Source organism: Phasianus colchicus, chromosome 3 (genome assembly GCF_987193195.1).
Source record: "Phasianus colchicus chromosome 3, bPhaCol1.hap1.1, whole genome shotgun sequence".
In the NCBI taxonomy this organism is placed as follows: domain Eukaryota; kingdom Metazoa; phylum Chordata; class Aves; order Galliformes; family Phasianidae; genus Phasianus; species Phasianus colchicus.
Window position 1 is genome coordinate 30,984,976 of NC_143438.1, and position 17,739 is coordinate 31,002,714.

Here is a 17,739-nt window from a genome sequence, read left to right on the forward strand (position 1 = left end):
ACTGAGCTGTCAATAAGATCAATAATGTAGGACTATCTTTTAAAGCATGCTTTGGGCGTTGCACATAGGTAAGTGCTTTGAGCTGGAGTTAAGACAGAGTATCAAGAAATACAACTGAACTACAATGCTCCTGTCACATGACATTCACTGGATGAAACCATGAGATGAAGAATTTTCCTTTGGCAAAATATGTCAGTGCTTAATTAGCTTTGCCTATAAAATCTATTCTTATTTTCAGTTAAGAATACTTCTAGGAGAACTTCACGTCCAGGCTGTGGGGCAGGATTTTCCATTTCCCCCTTATTTGTCTCTTTTACGATTTAACTTTTTCCCCCTTCTCACACCAAGCAAATGACAGCTCCTCACAGCTAATAATGAATAATTTGGGGCAAAAGTCTAAGACATTCCACCTTGAGGTGTTAATTCCGCAACTTCAGAACAATGCCTTATGACACAGGTCATTGCCTCGTGATTCTTCAAACAGCTCTTGATGAGGGAAAACCCAGTGCATCAGGGAAGACACAACCTAAAAAGTGCCCTTGGTATAGAGACCGGAATCGGATCATTACAGCTTCTATAACATATTGATTTCAATTACCTAGAATGTAGGAAAGATAGTCCAATATCTGATTTTAACTTCCTTAATGATTGTTGAATAACATTAATAATAAAAGGCTACTTGTGAAACCAAGGTAAAATAATTCGAGTTCTCACTTGAACTGACAGAAAACATTCCAAAAACATTTTTTTTTTTTTTTAACATCTATATTATCAGCAGGGGGCCAGACCACCTCATTGGAATCCAGTGGCAATGTCTCATTGACTCCGCTGGGCTCAGCTCAGGACTAATCCCAGTGGGCTTATTACAAACTAGAAGTGCAGACCTCTGTAGCTCTATCCAGACTAACCTCAAGGAATACCACAGAACAGGGACAAGTGGCTTTTGCCTCACATGGATACCAGGAGCCCCTGACCTGGCACTTTCCAGTAAAAGCAATGAGACACTGATGTTTTGCCACCTCTGCATTGATCAAACACCCACTAATATCAATTGCCAGGAGAATTAACAGAAACACTTCATGTAGAGAAACAACTTCTTGATTGTTTCTTTTTGTTGTTGTTGAAGTGTTGTTTTTTTTTTACAGCTCAGGGCTGCCCAGATGACTAACTCTTCACAACCATTAAAACTACATCATGACATTGTTACAGCAGCTTCTGAAATTTTAAAAGGTGAGGAAGGAAATTCTAAATCAAAAAACAAAACCCCCATCCCACGAGATGGTAAGAGGTGATTAAAAGAAAGACAGTTACAGATTAACGCTGATTGGAATTGAAGGTGAAAAACAGCAGCTTCTGCATATGAAGTGACAAGGGGCTCTCTGTCATATATATGTAAAAATATGTATGTACACGCTATACCTTGTTCACGCTGACGTGCAGGGCTGGCCATGGTCCAACTACCTTCATACTCTCCGTTTCTATTTTCTTCAGATGAGAGGTTTCATCATAAAGAAGGGGAAGTCCTGAGCTCAATTCTAAAGAGATGCCCAAGAGAGAGAAAGAAAGAAAACACAGTCTGAAGGAAGGCTACAGAAGAACAGCAGAGCAAGTCACTGAACTTTGTTTGAAGAGATGGAGGTCAGCACATCGTCTTCCCTGCAAGACCACCTAAAGCCTTACATAAATGTCGTAGAATCACAAATTGTAGGGGTTGGAAGGGACCTCTGGAGATCACCTTGTCCAATCCCCTAGTAAACCAGTTTCCCTACAGCAGGTTGCAGAGGACCAGGTGGGTCTTGAATAACTCCAGAGAAGACGACTCTACAGCATCTCTGGTAGCTTGCTTCAGTGCCTGTTGAGTCATTATGCCTGTTGGGTCATTTTTCCTTTTTCTCTTTAACAATCCTCCCCCCCACCTCCCAAGCTCATTCTCTCCCACCCCTACGCTTTGGCAGGGCTTTTGCCAGCTTAAGGGCTAGGTTCTTCTTCCAGCCAGCCCCCCTATATTCAACAGAGTTGACACTCTGATGTCAACCCCATTGACACCAGAGAACTTATTTATGTGGCCAAGGAGCCTCTCTCAGAACATGTGATGTGTACAGAGATCAGAGTATAGCTTTTGGCTCCTCTCAGCTATCTTTATTTATATGTCAGTCTCTTTAAGACTGTTGTCAGGAATTTGCTGTGCTTTGTCAACAGAGATTTAGAGCAAAGACAAAAGACAAGATTTTGAGCACTGACAGAGAAAGACAAGGTAAAATATTTTTGTGACACTCCTGAAAGGACTCCACCAACATCCTAGGGATGGTGTGGCATATATGTATTTGCAAGTATTCTGAGAAAAATGAGAGCTTCATTACACGACAATTTAATGAATCCTCACCTCCTCCTGTATTTCTTTTTGCCACAGATTCTAGGTAATAATAGTTGGGAATAATTCAGTAGTCTCTGGAGTCTGATTCAAAGCCCGTGAAATCAATAAAGACTTTGCACTGCCTGCAGTTCCATTTGGATCACTTTCTTAAGCTGTCCTAAGAATATTAAATATTGCTCACTCAAGATCTAGTTCTACAGCTGTTTAAATATACATTAATAGCTTTGCTGACTAGAGACAAACTGCTAATGCCAGTTTAGAGGAATGTAAGCAAAAAGCTGTCTTGGTACTGGTGAAACATAGTCAGTGGTAACGGTGGCTTAGAAGGGGTTACGACATCAGCATTGACCTCCTATTGGTGGTCTCTCATCAAAAGCTGATGAAGGCAGAGTTCAGCATTTCTGACATTACGGTTGCTTCCAGAGATATGGAACTGTGAATCTGTCTGATTGTACCACTGAAAGAATTACCCCAGCCATCAGATAAGACTACATGATGATTCTTTTTAAAGAAACATGGACATTCTATTGCATGTCAAGAAGGAACATAGAGGGGAAAAGTGCATTATTTGAAGTATTCACTTTTGCTGTGATTTAAATCTGACTTTTTAGAATTTTTTTTGCCTTTTTTTTTTTTTTTTAACAGGGATAGCTTCAGAAACCAAGCAAGCTATTTTAGCCTTTTGACACAACCTTGCAAACAGATAAAAGATGTGTGTATATATATATATATATATATATATATATATAAAAGGCAAAAAAATTGGCATACATTTACTGAGTCAGCATTAGGTCTTGGCAAACCAGGCTTTCTTTCAAGAAATAATCTGGCAGGACTGTATTTTTTACAAAGCAACATTCTAGCCTGAAATTCAGTTTGTATTACACCATCTTTTCCTCGTGGTTACACAAGGACTTTTGCATCAAGCAGGTCAGGAATAAAGGATGTCTTTTTTTTTTTTTTTTTTTAGGTGATAACCTGCAAGCTCAGCCTAGAGCCTGAGAGGCAAGCTGAGCCCCTTCTTCCAATTTGTCATTTTCTGCCATAAAAATTGTGTGGGCTAACATGATGAGCTTGTTGGCAGCTGTTTTCTGTGACAGCCCCAGCTGCTGCCATTGGGTTTGCTCACGTGCATGTGGAAATCCATGCACAACGTTGCCGTCCCAGTTAGGCTCATTGAGCAGTGCTGGCATTGCAAGGCTGGCTGCTGCTGAGCACAGTGGTCTCTGGTACAGTAACTGAGAGAATAGATGGGGAAAGATCTGCTGCGTGAGAAGATAGAATCTGTGTATTCAAGCTTTAAGGTGAAGGGCAGCACTGCAAATACCATAATTAGGCAGAATGCAGGAAAACATCTTCTGCTGTACTGCCTTTGCAAACACACGCCAGATTTATTTCACCCAATTTCACTTCTTCCAGTAATCAAAGTAGACAAAGGACTTGGAATGTGAAAAATCAGGCAGATCTAGCCTGAGTTTGTTTTCTGTAACAAAGTCCCAGGCTGTGTACTTGCTGTGAAACATGCAGCAGCATTTTAAAGGGAACCTTGTCTGGGCATTTGCACCTCTCCTTCCTGTGCCTGGTGAGTTGGCACTGAAATTTTGTAATTTATCACAGCATGTCTATGAGGAGAAAATCCAGACATCTTTTCCCCTCTCTCTATCACATGCTATGTACTGACTGGTGGGTCACTTCAAGTTCTACTTCGCATACAATTAAAATCACCTCTAAGCTCAGAGATGGGTCTGTCCTGTAAGATCTGAAACAACTAACGAAATGCTCAAGGTCTCCTGGAAAACCGTAAGGTAGCCAAGCTGACATGCACAGCCTCACCACTGTCAGCCTCACAGGGAGATTTCCATTTGGCTAGCATATTCCTCACGTGGATCTTCTGACCTTCCAAACATGTCCACTTGAGGTATTTTGGTCACAAGCACCCTCTTCCCAAGAGTGTCCTCAGGCTAGTGACCACATACTTCCTAGCAACACTTTCCTAGTAGGGAACCTTTCATACAACCTTCAGCCAGACACAAGCTTCTATGTCCCCACAGTCCTTATCCAGACCCCTGAAAGCATCTCGTCTCTCAGCTTGAATGTTTCTGGTCCCACAGTACTGTATGTGCAGTTCCAGAGAGGTAGCTGACAGCCAAGGAGCTGCCTCCCCAGTGCACAAAGGAATAGCTTTGATCCAGGGTTTCCAGGGTGGTGTTCCCATCTACACCATCACCACTCCAAAAGCAAAAGCAGCAGCCTGAGCATGCCTGTTCTCATGGAGGGCTACCTTTTGGGAGAAATTAGCTGTGTGACAGGCAGAGTGCATGGGTACAGGGCACTGGGGAACCGTGACATGGTCTGCCTTCAGGTGGCTGGCTGGCAGTCAGGACAGCCAGCTTACAAACTGGCACCACAGTCCCTCTGCAGGAGGCACTCATGTTCCTTTGTGTTTCTTCAGGGAGATCAAAATTCGGGCTGCTTTGGGAGTACAGCAGCTGCTGGGCAGAGCACGCAGGGCCTGGCCTCTGCCAGAGTAGCATCCTGGGTGCAGGAAGCATTATTACAATTATTACCTTTCGCAGTAGAGCAGGGCTGTAGGAATTGGAGTCTGGCCCTGCTGCAGCACTGCTGGGGCAGAGGGGGATGGCCTAGGAGAGGTGTAGGGGCCTGAGTTGTGGAGGAGCCCTGTGGATGGGGACATTCAGGACTACAGTGTCCTCAGGTCCAGGCTCTCAAGCAGCACTGCTGCTGGCACTGGCTGCATTTCCACTGGCATGCTTCACCTCTAATTTGGGAAATAAAAAATAGAAGCTGGCACAGAGCCATGGGAAGGCTTCTGGCTCCTGCAGCACCAGGCTGACAGGCTGCATGCAATCTTAAGCCCCACTTCATAAAGCAGGCAGCACCCCTTTCCCATTGGCAGCCCCACCCCAGCAGTGCCACAGCAGCATTTCCCCTTCTGTAAATCCTCTAATGTGGAGCATTCCGTGCATAAACACAGAGGAGTACAGCAGAGCTTCTGCAGATTACTGCTAAGGGAGTAGATTCTTTTAAAGCTCCAGAAAGCAATTCATATTGCTGCTTGGAACTTGTTCTTCAAACACTTGCAGTGCCTTGCTTTTGTTTCTCATGCTTAAAATTTTCATCTCCCTCTCTTTGGGAAAGAAAACTAAGGAAAAGGTTTCCAGGTTTCTTGCACAATGTTTGAATAAAACTTCTGCACTGACAGGTGTCTGTGCATAACTGCTAAGGGAGGAAAGCCAGGAGCCAAGAGCACCCAGCACTGTCCATGGTTAGATCCTGGCTACAGGCTGAAAGTTTCCCTAACACATACGTCTTCGAGTGATGCACAAAGCCAAAATATGGACAAAGGAAAAACTTAGCATGCTCCTGAAGTACAGAAAATAGTAGGTCACACCTTGTTTTGTCCATCTGCTGAAATTCTTATACAGTTCCAGCATCGCATGCATTGCAGAGTGCCAAGACTATAAATTTGGAGTGCAAGAAACAGGATTGCTCAATGGCAGGGATGGTTTTCTTCAAGTTTCTGTGTAAACCTACAAACACCTGGCCAAGCTATGCACCTTGTACAAGCCTGTACACATACAGCAGCCGAGATGTATGTCTGAACTCCCCAAGTTTCTCTCCTCTCTACTTTCTACACGCCCAGAATTTCTGCACAGAGCAAGTGAGTGTACTCCAGTGGTAGCAGCTGGGGCTGAGTGGAAATCATCCTCATTACTGCCAGCCGAGGTGATGCCAACCACTGGGACCAAAGCCAGTACAGCAAAGCAAGCCCTTCCTACACACCACGGAGAAAGACATCACTTGTCTCAAGAAGGAAGAACACCAGTGCTGCAGAAGACAGTAAACCCCTAGGCATGAAAAGAGCGCTTCTGATAGACATCCCTCTATGTCCTTTTGCCAGTGTGAAACAGTTCTTTTTTACATAGCTTCTCAGGTATTTCTGAGTTTTTGTTCTTTCTCCCTGGAATTTGGGAGAGCCTGTGAATGGGAATGCATCTTTGCTGCTCTTACTAAAATCTACTGCATTTGCAGAAGTTTTCTTAAAGAGCCAAGAGAGTCTGTTGCACTGGACTGGACTCAGCCTCAGTGCAATATTTTTTTAGTTACTCCTCCTCCACAGCTGTGGACTCCAGTACCACAACAGAGAGCACAATGGTGTTTGCCCAGTGCTCCAAAATTTCTGCTGCTTGTGCCCAGACGTGAAATCAGGAGCCAGATCCAAACAACAAGGGCAGAAGGCCAGCTGGGCAGATCAGCAAAAGAATGGCAGATGAAGATAGGTTTGTCATATTATAGAGATAAATAGTAACAATGAAAAAATAGCCTGTGCCAAGTAGCTAGAGACTCAGTATCTGTGACTAATTGGATATTTGTTCAGCTGCAGAACACCAATCTACCACCAAATCCCACAATCCCATAGCAAAGCCAAGAAACTGTACATCTTGTCTCATTTGCACGTAGTACCGAGCTAGAAAACAATAACAGGAAGTATATTCTTCACAGAGGGAAAATGACACGTGTGATGTTTTCCTTTCCTTTGCCTCCTTGCCAGAGACAAAGCTGAAAGCAGCACAGCTACTGACACAACATTGATAGTAGTAGACTTACTATTTGGGTTTGGAACTCCAGAAACAATGTCTTTGCTGTCGGGAGCAAGGGCGCCGTAGTTAGCGTGGTGGTGGTGATGGCGGTGGTGGTGGTGGTGCCTCGCAGGCATTTTTGCAGCATATGGTGCTCCGCCATTCTCCTCAATGTTGAACTGGTGCAGATCGCTGTTGTTCAAGGGATAGCTACAAAATAAATTCGGTTCTAGTTAGAGTGGGAAACAGAAGGATAAACTGTACTTTTGGAGAGAAGAGAGTGCAAATTTCCCTGGGGGGGGAAAAAAAAAAAAGTCATTTTTAATGACTTTTACACTTTTCTGTTAACAGAAGTGTCACAGGGTGAGGAAAAAGGACTCCTCTGCTTGGTTGACATGACTTTAATGTCAGAATTCTTTTAGATTTTGCACACTGCACAAGCTCTGCTAGAGTCTTACACCAAGTCAAATTCTAACTGAACTATGGAGTACAACTCTCAAAAACATCAAAATTTGTTCTGCAGGAATTTGCAGTTTCACCTCCGATAGGAAAAAGGTCAGGCAACAAACAATAATTCTTTAAAGTGAAACTGTCTGAAGAAGAAAGCAAAGAACAGTCCTCAAATGACTTTATAAAGTCTGTGACTGTTTAGGGCTACAAAATAACGTTGAAAAGGCTCCATGAAAAATACAGGACTTGGGAAAAATGGAGAAAGATCCCATTGGAAAGAAAAGGTTTTACAGGTAACAGCACACAGAATAGCACTTGGTCCAAAAGGGATGGCATCTCTGGTAAATACCTTTTGTTGTTGTTGTGTAAGTTTACTCAGGAGACTAAGTTGTCAATCTACAATATATGGAGAAATGGAGGCACTGACATTCTAACTGATCATCTCTACCTCACACGTGTCACGTGAACTACTACTTTTCTGCAGTAGTTTCAATGGATGCTGTTTCAGTTTATTGTCTGAAATGATGAGGAATGCCTAGAAATATGCCAGCAACCAAAAAAAGATTGACATAATTTTACACAGACACTGCAAATGACTTGGAAATAATCCCTTCAATGAAGTGTTCAAAACATTTATAATGTTTTAACTAATTCTGCAGTACTGCATTAGGCAACAGTTGCAGTAAATCAATTCGTTCCCCATCCCCCCCAAAAAAAATCCAGAAGAAGCCCCTGTCCATTTGAAAAAGGCTAACAAAATTCTCTCTCCACCCACGAGTGCTCAGTTTGCTTCTGTTACCAACAGTAGCTGAAAACCTGACAACATGGAATAAAGACAAACAGAATAATTAAAGGAACAAAGAATGAATTATACCTAGCTACTCACTACATATGTTTTCTACAGACTACTTACTGATTCAAAGCAAAATTAACAAGTCATCTGGACACACACACACATCTGCATCATTTCCAAGGATATGCCAAAGCTTGCGACTCAGTGCATCATTAGTAACAACTGCCTTCTTAGCAACAACTGACAGCATGAGGTTTCTGACTGGGTAGCAATTGAATAACGCTTTTGTGCAGGTTACTTTTTTGAAAGCAGGAGGCGGGGAGGGGAAGGCTTTGTGTATTCGCCTTGGCAAGTTCCCAGCATGTAGCAAGGACTGCCAATAAAGGCACTTCTGATGCTCTATTTGCCTTAAGGAAACAACACAAATAGGGGTCACATACACAGGGAAGAGCTTTGGTGAGCTCAGATAATCCAGGACAGTCTTTTGAAACTGTATTATATCTTCACTCTTATAATCAAATTAAGTAAGTGCCTACTGGGGAAAAATGGTACAGGCTAATGAGATTGCATACTAATTGTAACAGCTCGCCTGCACTCTCCCCTTCAAGCTTTTTGGATCAAAGTGACATTTTTTGACAGGGAGAAGAGCTGGTTTTGTTCACAGAATGAAAATATTAACAGTACAGGGCTGGAGTCTCAGCACATCTCTTGCTTTTTCTGGTCTACAATTCAACATCTTTCAGGACACAAAGCCCCACGCATTCAGGAGTTGCTTCATTTCACTGGCTGACAGGTTTGTTTAGCAGGTTATTCACCAGTCTTTTAAAAACAAATAAGATCACACTGAATCTTTACACTGATTCCTCGTATTGCTATGGGCACAAGGTAGCTCCCATGCTGAAATAGGAATGACCTGGGCAACTGAGTGAACCCAACAGCTCTGGCACAATTATGAATTTGCACCAAGTTCTCTAGATGCATCTCTTGACTGTCCAGACAGGAGAGCTCTCTCCACATAAAACGCAGGGTGACCTTTATTTCAAAGAAGTAAAGAGCCCAACAAAGTTGATGTTCAGGTGTGCACTGAAATCCAAGTCCATGCAGTGCACTCTGATGGGCAAACCCTTACTGAAAATGCTGGCCTAGCTAAGAGGATGCAGTCATTCACTCTCTTCTGGGGCTGGCAGCAACTGGCAGATATGGGCACAAGCCCATCTTGGCACTCAGTGATCTCTTGCACTTCTGATGGATGTGGGGTTGGGTGAGGAAAACTTCACATCCACGACCTCCTTCCCACCTAAGAGCTCTGCACAAATACATTGTAGGTTGGTGAGCCATCAACAACAGTGCTTGCAGCAGCCTCAGATCCAGTCTGCTAGAGAACCTTGGCAGTACCCCCCAAAAAATATAATGAGTAGTCCTAATCCCTATCCTGTTTACTCTATACTGTTTAATTTAGGAGCACATTAGGCATCATACTGTAGTTGCTATAAGATGGTATCTAGCTGGTATCATCGTGGCATCATTTAGCAGAGATGTCACATCTATTTTCACTAATTTTAGTGTTCTCCCACTATCTTATATCTAAAGTCTTGACACTTTCCCCCCAGTGCATCTTTCTGCCATTAACATTCCTTTTTATTGCTTGTTTCTATCTGACTTACCTGAATACATAATGTGCTCACACATCCTTCTCCATCCATTGATGCAAGAAAATCAGTATTTTCTCTGAGTCAGCTTTCAGACTATATCCTGCTCTCTCCAGGTTTTCATACTTGCTCCCCAGACATAACGCTCTCAAACTAAGTGCAAACGTGGGCAGATACCGGTTTTCATCCTTTCTCCTGTAATTGTCTTTTGGTCCTCCTGGTACATACCGATGTTTCACATCTGCTTTGCCTTTTGATAGGCAATAGGCTGTTGTGCAGGTTTCCTGCTTTATTTACCTGTTGAGTTTTCTGATCAAGCTCCAGCCGCTCCCTACATAACCAACTCTTGCCCTTCAAGAAAAAGGCAGTGCTCTACAGACAGTTCTCTAAAGAAAGAAAACATTTCTTCCCTCTCCATCCTGCACACAGGCAAAGCACTTCTAGCAGCCCCACGCTAGACCTTTAAAAAGAATCAAAATTCACAGACACTTGGTAATGCTGTTAGCCTCAAACTTCCACACTTACTTTCCTCTGACCAAAAAGACAGCCTGTAGAGAAACAGAGCAATTGGTATATATCTTCTCATTAGTTTTTCCACTGTTTGAATTTTATTTTTGTTACTAGCCCCCTATCCCAATTTTATAGTCCTCACTCTTTGCTTTAGAAGATAGTTTGAGATGGCATTCTTAAATTTCATGTGCTCCAGCTATCTTCTGCATTACCGAACCATGCCTCTTTTGTACAACTCACACAGACATGTTAAGGGATCAGGAAAAAATGGGGAATAGAAAGGTATTGAGAAAGAATTCAGAAGACTGATTTCTTTACCTCTCCCCTTACAAAAAGACCCTGCAGGCCTACATTGTCCCAGCTGACTGTCTGAGCTGAACCTTAAAAACTCTCCCTAGCAGACTTCATGACCTGCCTATACAATCTATTTCAGTGTCAAGCCGTGCCTGCACTTACTTCTTCCATTTAACCTAAGTTACCTTTACTGCAGTTTAAGCCTGTTATTTCTCCTCCCATCTGTCAATGAACAAGTTATTTCTTGCTACAGAAGCCCATGTTTGTGGAAACAATTTTCATATCTTCCTCCAGGTTTTGAAGCATTCTGAGCTCTCAGTGGCCCCTCACTCATCATGTTTTCTACTGCTCTGATCGTTCCTGCACTCAATTCTGCACACCCACCACCCACCCCCTGCTCTGCCTCTGAGATGTCAGGCAATCCTGCTGAGGTCTTAAAAAGGCATTATATGCTTCACATATCCTATGGGACCAGTTTCTGTGTATATACTATAACACGACATTTACTTTCTCCTAAATAACATACAACTCTTGACTCATATTCAAATTCTCATCCTTGGGAACACCACCCTTTCCTAAAGCAGCCAGGCGTCCCTCCCTCCTGATCTGTGAAGCAGGTTACTTGGAACTAAGAGCATTCATTCCTCCTGAGCTGCATTTTAAACTTTTGCATGTGCTAAGGTCACAACCAACCCATGCTGGACCCATGTGTGAAGCAGAGACTTTCAGAAGTCTAACAAAAGTAGTGATTGCACATTAAGCTTCAGCACAGCAGCTAGGGAATGAGATTTCACAGCTGTGTCAAGCCAAGCACTCATGTTTAAGGTTAGACTCTGCATTTGGAGGGAAAAAAAGGAGGAGACTTTGGGTTTATTCCTCACCCATGCTTCAAAAGAAGTTCAAAACAAAACAAGTTACTTTTTAGTAAACCTTGCTTTCAACTAATTCAGAATCTCATACACCCTTTGTGTCACTGTAGCATGTAAAGTGGCACAGACAGTATAGAAAGAACTAGCACACTAGAAATTTCTTTGTGGGCAGCAATGAAATGTGGGGAACAGAATGCGGTGCCCTGTGCAAGCATCATTTAATGGCCAGAACCAGTGTGGTGAAGCAAAAGACTTAGGACTCAGTATCACACATGAAGGGAAGCCAGACCATGGAGGGAGGACTGCTCATAAAAGAAAAAGGGTGCAGTTTCGTTTTTGCAGCTGAGGACTGGGACATAAAACAGTAATGAATGTTCCTAGGTAAAGAAGGAAGGCCAGGTTGGATGGGGACCTGGGCAGCCTGGTCTAGCAGGTGGCAACCCTGCTCATGGCAGGGGCTGGAAATGGATGGTCTTTAAGATCCTTCCAACCCAAGTCACACTATGATTCTGTAATCCCTACAAGCACACCTATATGATTTTTTCCCCTGCACCACATAACCAAGGCTTCTTGGTTTCCTAAAATGCAGAAAGCGTACCTTAAGCTGACAGCACTATTATACTTCTGTGTTGTACCCTGACACCAGCAGATGACAGGAGAACTGAAGAGATGCATTGCAGCAGTCCTCATCCACTTGTAGGGACACCTCAGGAAGCCATGTATTTCTTCCACCCTGGAAGCAGAGTGGGCAGCCAGCAGCTTTCTCCCAGCCAAACCAGCCAGCCAGCCAGGAAAGGAGGAGGAAATGGCCTTGGGGAAGCAGATGTTCAGAAACAACACTGAGAGCAGAAGAGTATCTCCTGTAGGAGATACACCAGCTTCTTGTGTTAGAAGCTGAGCTAAGCTTTGAAGCAGTAGATCCAGCTTCCAATTAATCTGCAGAGCCTGCAGCAAAGCATGTTCTAATAAAACACCAAGGAACAAATCTCAGCTCAACAGTCATTGTCCTCACAGACTTCACCTTATCTGTATAAAGATCATTAAAAAAATACTGCCTTGCAAAACTGTCATGCAAAATATCCCCACTGGGGAACTGAACTTGCTTTTCTTCATTTACAAATGGTTTTAATTAATGATAATGATAGCTAATGATATTTAATCACCTGTCAAAAAAAAAAATCACTGTCACAGATGTCCTTGCAGATGAGAAGAACTCCAAAAAGAAGACACAATTTTCCAAGACAGATGAAAACCCACCCAAGCCAGTGCTGCCCTTCCCTCTCAGCCTGCACTTGGGAAATCAGCTGGTAACCCAGGGTGCTCTGGGAGCAAAGATAAGGAGCAGCTCTGGCTGCCAAGACAGCCTGCAGCTGATCTCAGGTTAGTAACCCAGGTGACAGCCTTTCCTGCCATTTAACCCATGAAGTATCTCAGGCCTTCCAAACTAGGCACACTCCTGCCTTTCTTATTTCACCTTCTGCAGGGAGAGTTACATGAGAAATGGCTAAAGCTCACAGAGCTTCAAAGGAATTAGGGACCTTTTGGTGAGAAGCCTCTTGCAATGTCTACCAAATGTTATCAGTAATACTACATAAGATCCAAAATACCTGAAAAGCCTTGGGAAATTTGAATACAGATACTTTTACACTGAAACAAACAAAACAAACAAAAAATACAACACAGTGAAAATAAAAGTAACAGAGAGTAGAAAGGGGAAGAAAAGATTTATGTATATCGAGGAAGCAGCAGCATAAGAAGATGGAGAGAAGGGAAGGAAAGGGACAGCAACCTGAAAGTCACCTGCTGCTCACTACACTTGGCACCAACCACCACAGCAAGGCTTAAAAATTTGCTGTCTCTGTTCCTGCAAAGCTGAAATGCTTTCAAAAACCTCTTTTAAAATAAATTAATCCATCTGTAGAAGTGCCATGCTTCCTAAGTAATCTAATTCTAAATGTTTCCAATGCCCTACAAAGAAACATAGGGTAACCTGAATGTGCTGTAACTTCAAAGTCCAGCATGAACATACCTGACACCACTGCCACACAAAAGGACTCACATTATAGATTTTTGCTGTTCTTTTAAATGCATTATCAATATAGCCACTGAACAAGTACAGTGCACAGCAAGTAAAAACTTCCATCAAGAGGTAAAAGTAACACAAAATCAATCATTCAGCACATACAGCAAGATTATTCTAAGCCTTGTGAGCTGTCCTATCTACAGTTTCATGCAACACTTGAGCAACTCATCAGAATTCCAGCAAGAAACTTTTCATTTCACCTTAAAAGCAATTTCCAGACTATTTTTTAAGATCAGAAATTGAAAATAAGACAGAGATATATTAAATACAACAGTAGAATTTGAAAATGACTGATAACAAACAGAGCCCTTCTAGGCTCAGAAGCAGTAACTTTTTCTATTTCTACTAAGTTCTAAAAATCATAGAATCAGTCAAGTTGGAAAAGACCAAGAGGATCATCCAAATCCAACCGCCAACCCATCTGCACCAGGCCCTCTAACTGTGTTCCTCAGTGTCACATCCACACTGCAGTGATGGTGACTCCACCACCTCCCTTTGCCACTGCCTCACCGCTCTTTCTGAGAAGAAATTTCTTCTAATACCCAACCTGAACCACCCCTGGTGCAATAGATTTAGTGGGGAAAATAAAATACTTGTAAGTGTCTTGTTACCTGGAGTTCAAATTGCAGTAGATCAGTACTTCCTACTAGTAATTAGCTGTGGCTGCATCTTCCATTTTCTACAGGAGGCAGGAAGGATGTTTTGTCTTATTTTAAAATATACTTTTTTTTTTTTTTTTTTTAATATATATAATCCTTTAACAGATGACACTGTTAATCCAGGAAATACAGGCTTTCCATTTTTTTTTTCTGCTTGAAATGCTTGTTTGTGCTTTAATTCAGTTTTTGACACTGTGAGGTACAGTTTTGCTGTTTAGCTGAAGGTAAGAATACTACTACTACAAAAAAAAAGATGAAGAAGAATACAAGCACATTACAAACTTAGAAGACTGGAAGTACAATAAGAAATCAAAATTGGAAACGTAATTGTGATGGCAAGAGAAAACAGAACTCTCAGGGCACTTTCACTGGTTCTCCAATAGCTCAGCTTTTATCTTGTTTTTAAATTGAAAGGTTACTCAGATTTCAGAAGGTTAGATCACTACGGCAGACATAATGAATGCTTCTTCTCACAGAGACAAAACGAACCAGATTTCTTCATATGAAGAAATTGTTTCATTTTCTTTGCATTTCTTCAATTCATATGGACATGCGATATATCACAGAAGATGCTACCAAACCAAAAGCAGTCCTGCAGTCAAGAGAAAGCCATTATCCCAGAAACTCAAAGCCAAGAAGTAACACTGGAGGTAAGATATTAGGCTGGTGGAACTTCCTATCTCCTACCTTCTTTACGTGACAAATCTACTAGGACTCTACATTAAAAAAAAGTCTCTCTCTCTCTCTTACACATACACACACCATAATCTTTAGTAAAGTTGGATTTAAAAAACTGCATTAAAAATAATAATAATAAAAAACTTTTCCGTCAGTTCAAAATTGAGGGTTATAATCTGCTGAAATTAAAAGCAGTATGAAAGTGATCGCAGAACACATGCTTGTTTTCTGTGTTAGCCTACTAATACATGCAGTAGTCAGTGCACAGGGAGACCTGGTTTGAGAACTTTACAACTAAAATCAGATAAACACTCATGAAACCAATTGTTTAGAAATAAGTTGTCTCACTCTAAAGGACAGTCATGAAGCAGTCATCGGTAAGTAGTTGAGAGCAGAACGTTACCTGCAGAAGCTTTATTACTGGAAGTGACTCATTTAAGAGAGGAACTTGAGCTGAAACCAGCTTTTATCTGTTTTTGCAACGCAGTGGCAATAAGACAAACAGCACACAGTCAGAAAGGAGGCCTATTTGGCCAGTCCCTTCCAGGTACAAGATTATATGAAAAACAAGGAGAATAACAGAAGCTGAACAAGGTCTTTCTCATTATTACACACTGCTTTATGATGACAGGAGACAAACAGGTAGATAGGTGTGGTCTTACATTATGCTTTCACTTATCTACTTTGGCATTGTTTTGGCTGAATATTCCTGCCGGTTTGGTGCCTGTTGAACAAAGAACTGATTTTCCTGCACGTCCTTCAGCACTCATGAGCATCGAATATAGCACGGTGCTTTTACAGGCTTTTGCAAATTGAACATAAAGTAGGAAAAAGCATTCATTTCTTAAAGGTTCAAAATCTCCATCCTCAGTATTGTTGCACAAGTGCAGCTGAGATGCAGATGTAACTGGTAGAATGCTGTTTCAAGATGGCTCTCAGAGAAGATCCTTGGCCTGCACAGTCTTAACACAGCAGCCAGAATCCTGGTGGATCTGTCTCTTTTCAAAGTGCAGCACAGAGTCTGAGAATAATTTCAAGAAATACAATCCCTCTTTATGTCCATTAATGCTACTTGGTCTGCAGCAGCTCTGTTTTGAAGTCTTAGCAATGCCTGGCTAGGCGTGCAAGGACAGCACTCCTCACCAGACTGTTTTTTTCAGTTCTCTTTTGCCAGAATAAGACAGAAGTGCTTATCAGCAGTCTTTCCAGAGATGTGATGTGTCAGGATAGGTGGATATCTCTACAGTCCTTCCAGCTAGGTAGTTATAAGCCTGCCTGCTGGATACGCCAACCAGCGACTGGAGGAAAATCTGATGTCTTCTCCATTCCTTCCAGCTTTGACAAGTGAGAAGCAAGTGATCTTTAATTTTTGCCTGTCCTAGAAGTTCTCCAACTCCTTGTCAGCAGTGGAAGTTCCATTTCCAAAATTATTTGCAGGCTCTAGTTTCCTCTCAGGTAGAAGAGAGATTTTCTGCCATGCTTATCCAGAATGAGGGAAAAATGACATTTTACATCAAAGACCCAGAATACCATTTGGTTTTGTCCACAGCGTGAGAAAGAAATCCCTCTTCTGACTGATTTGCATATGGGTTCACTGGAGAAACGTTCTGGAAGGATGTGTTGATTCTTGCCCTTAAATGTGCAAACTTCAGATTGCCAGCTTTGGAAATACATTACAAAGCCCAATCCATTTGTTCTGTTTGCCTGTGACTCACATCAGCTAAAGAAAAATAGCTGAAAATGAAAGTGTAAAGGAAAAGCCCACGCTAAAACAATTTACTGAAAGTGACAACACTTTCAGTATTGTATTTCAGTATCATATTTTAGTAGTCAACATTAATCATTAATTTGCACGCTAGGGTCTGGTTGGGGCTAAAGAGTGATGTATTTCAGCCCAAGTGACAGATGTGGAGTTGTCAGCTTTTCGATCCCCTCCCACAGCTCCTAAGGCAGAGCTTGCAGGTTATGGAGCTGTAACTGGCCAAAAGCAACCTCAGTGTAAAAAAAGAATACTAGCCCTAAGCTTACTGAGAAAGGAGTGGTTTATAGCTGTAGAAAATGCAGGAGAAACACACAGAGATGGACCAGCAGGTACTCAGTTTTGATACACCAAGCAATTCTCCAGCACGTGGAAGAATGCAGCCTGTTACACACTGCACTTCAGATCAGTCCAATTTCTGCAGTTCCTTGCACTGTACTCAAAGAATTTCCCCCGCTTAGATTACCCAAGGATAGCCTTTATCGCCTGTAATCAGATTACAGAAGAGTTTCTAAGTGCATAATGGACTTGTAAAAAGAAGATTTCGGACTTGCACAATGAACAGACTTCAGAACTGGGAGGGGAAAGTTTGTACATACTTTGTTCAGAGGGTGCTTCTGAGAACATGCTTCATTTGGATTCACAAAGTGATACTTCCTTCAGGCCATGCACGAGGCACTTTTTTTTTTTTTTTCCTTTAAAAGCAACTTCCCGGTACATTTACAATGCATACAAAATTTGTTGATTTATCTGTACCTGCAACGAACACAATATGCTCTTTTTACGTATCAGTGTGGCATTTCCTCCTAAGAAAAGACTAGTTATGATAATTCAGCGCAAGGTCAAAACACTCACCTAGTAAGGCGATCAAGTTTCTGTATTGGGTTTGGGCATCTATAAACTACCACCGGCTTCCTGTACTAGCATGAATCTAAGACATACCATTGATTTATATCATTAGAACATCCCCAGTCTGTTATCTGCTCACTGCAGGGGCACCCACATCCATCCTTGTTCAGG

General features: G+C 42.1%; 1 protein-coding gene across 3 annotated transcripts in view; it reads right to left on the reverse strand.

Annotated features, from left to right (window-relative positions):
* EPB41L4B (erythrocyte membrane protein band 4.1 like 4B) overlaps positions 1-17,739 on the reverse strand; it is a 168,637-nt gene that overhangs the window by 62,636 nt on the left and 88,262 nt on the right. For 2 of the 3 annotated variants that reach the window (XM_090137209.1, XM_031589147.2), the window contains exons 16-17: positions 7,004-7,185; positions 1,420-1,535 (exon numbers count right to left, since the gene is read on the reverse strand). In XM_090137209.1, the coding sequence (XP_089993335.1) occupies positions 1,420-1,535; positions 7,004-7,185 (298 nt within the window). Of the gene's footprint in view, positions 1-1,419; positions 1,536-7,003; positions 7,187-17,739 lie in introns of all 3 variants that reach the window. The other variant, XM_090137210.1, reaches the window with a different exon arrangement.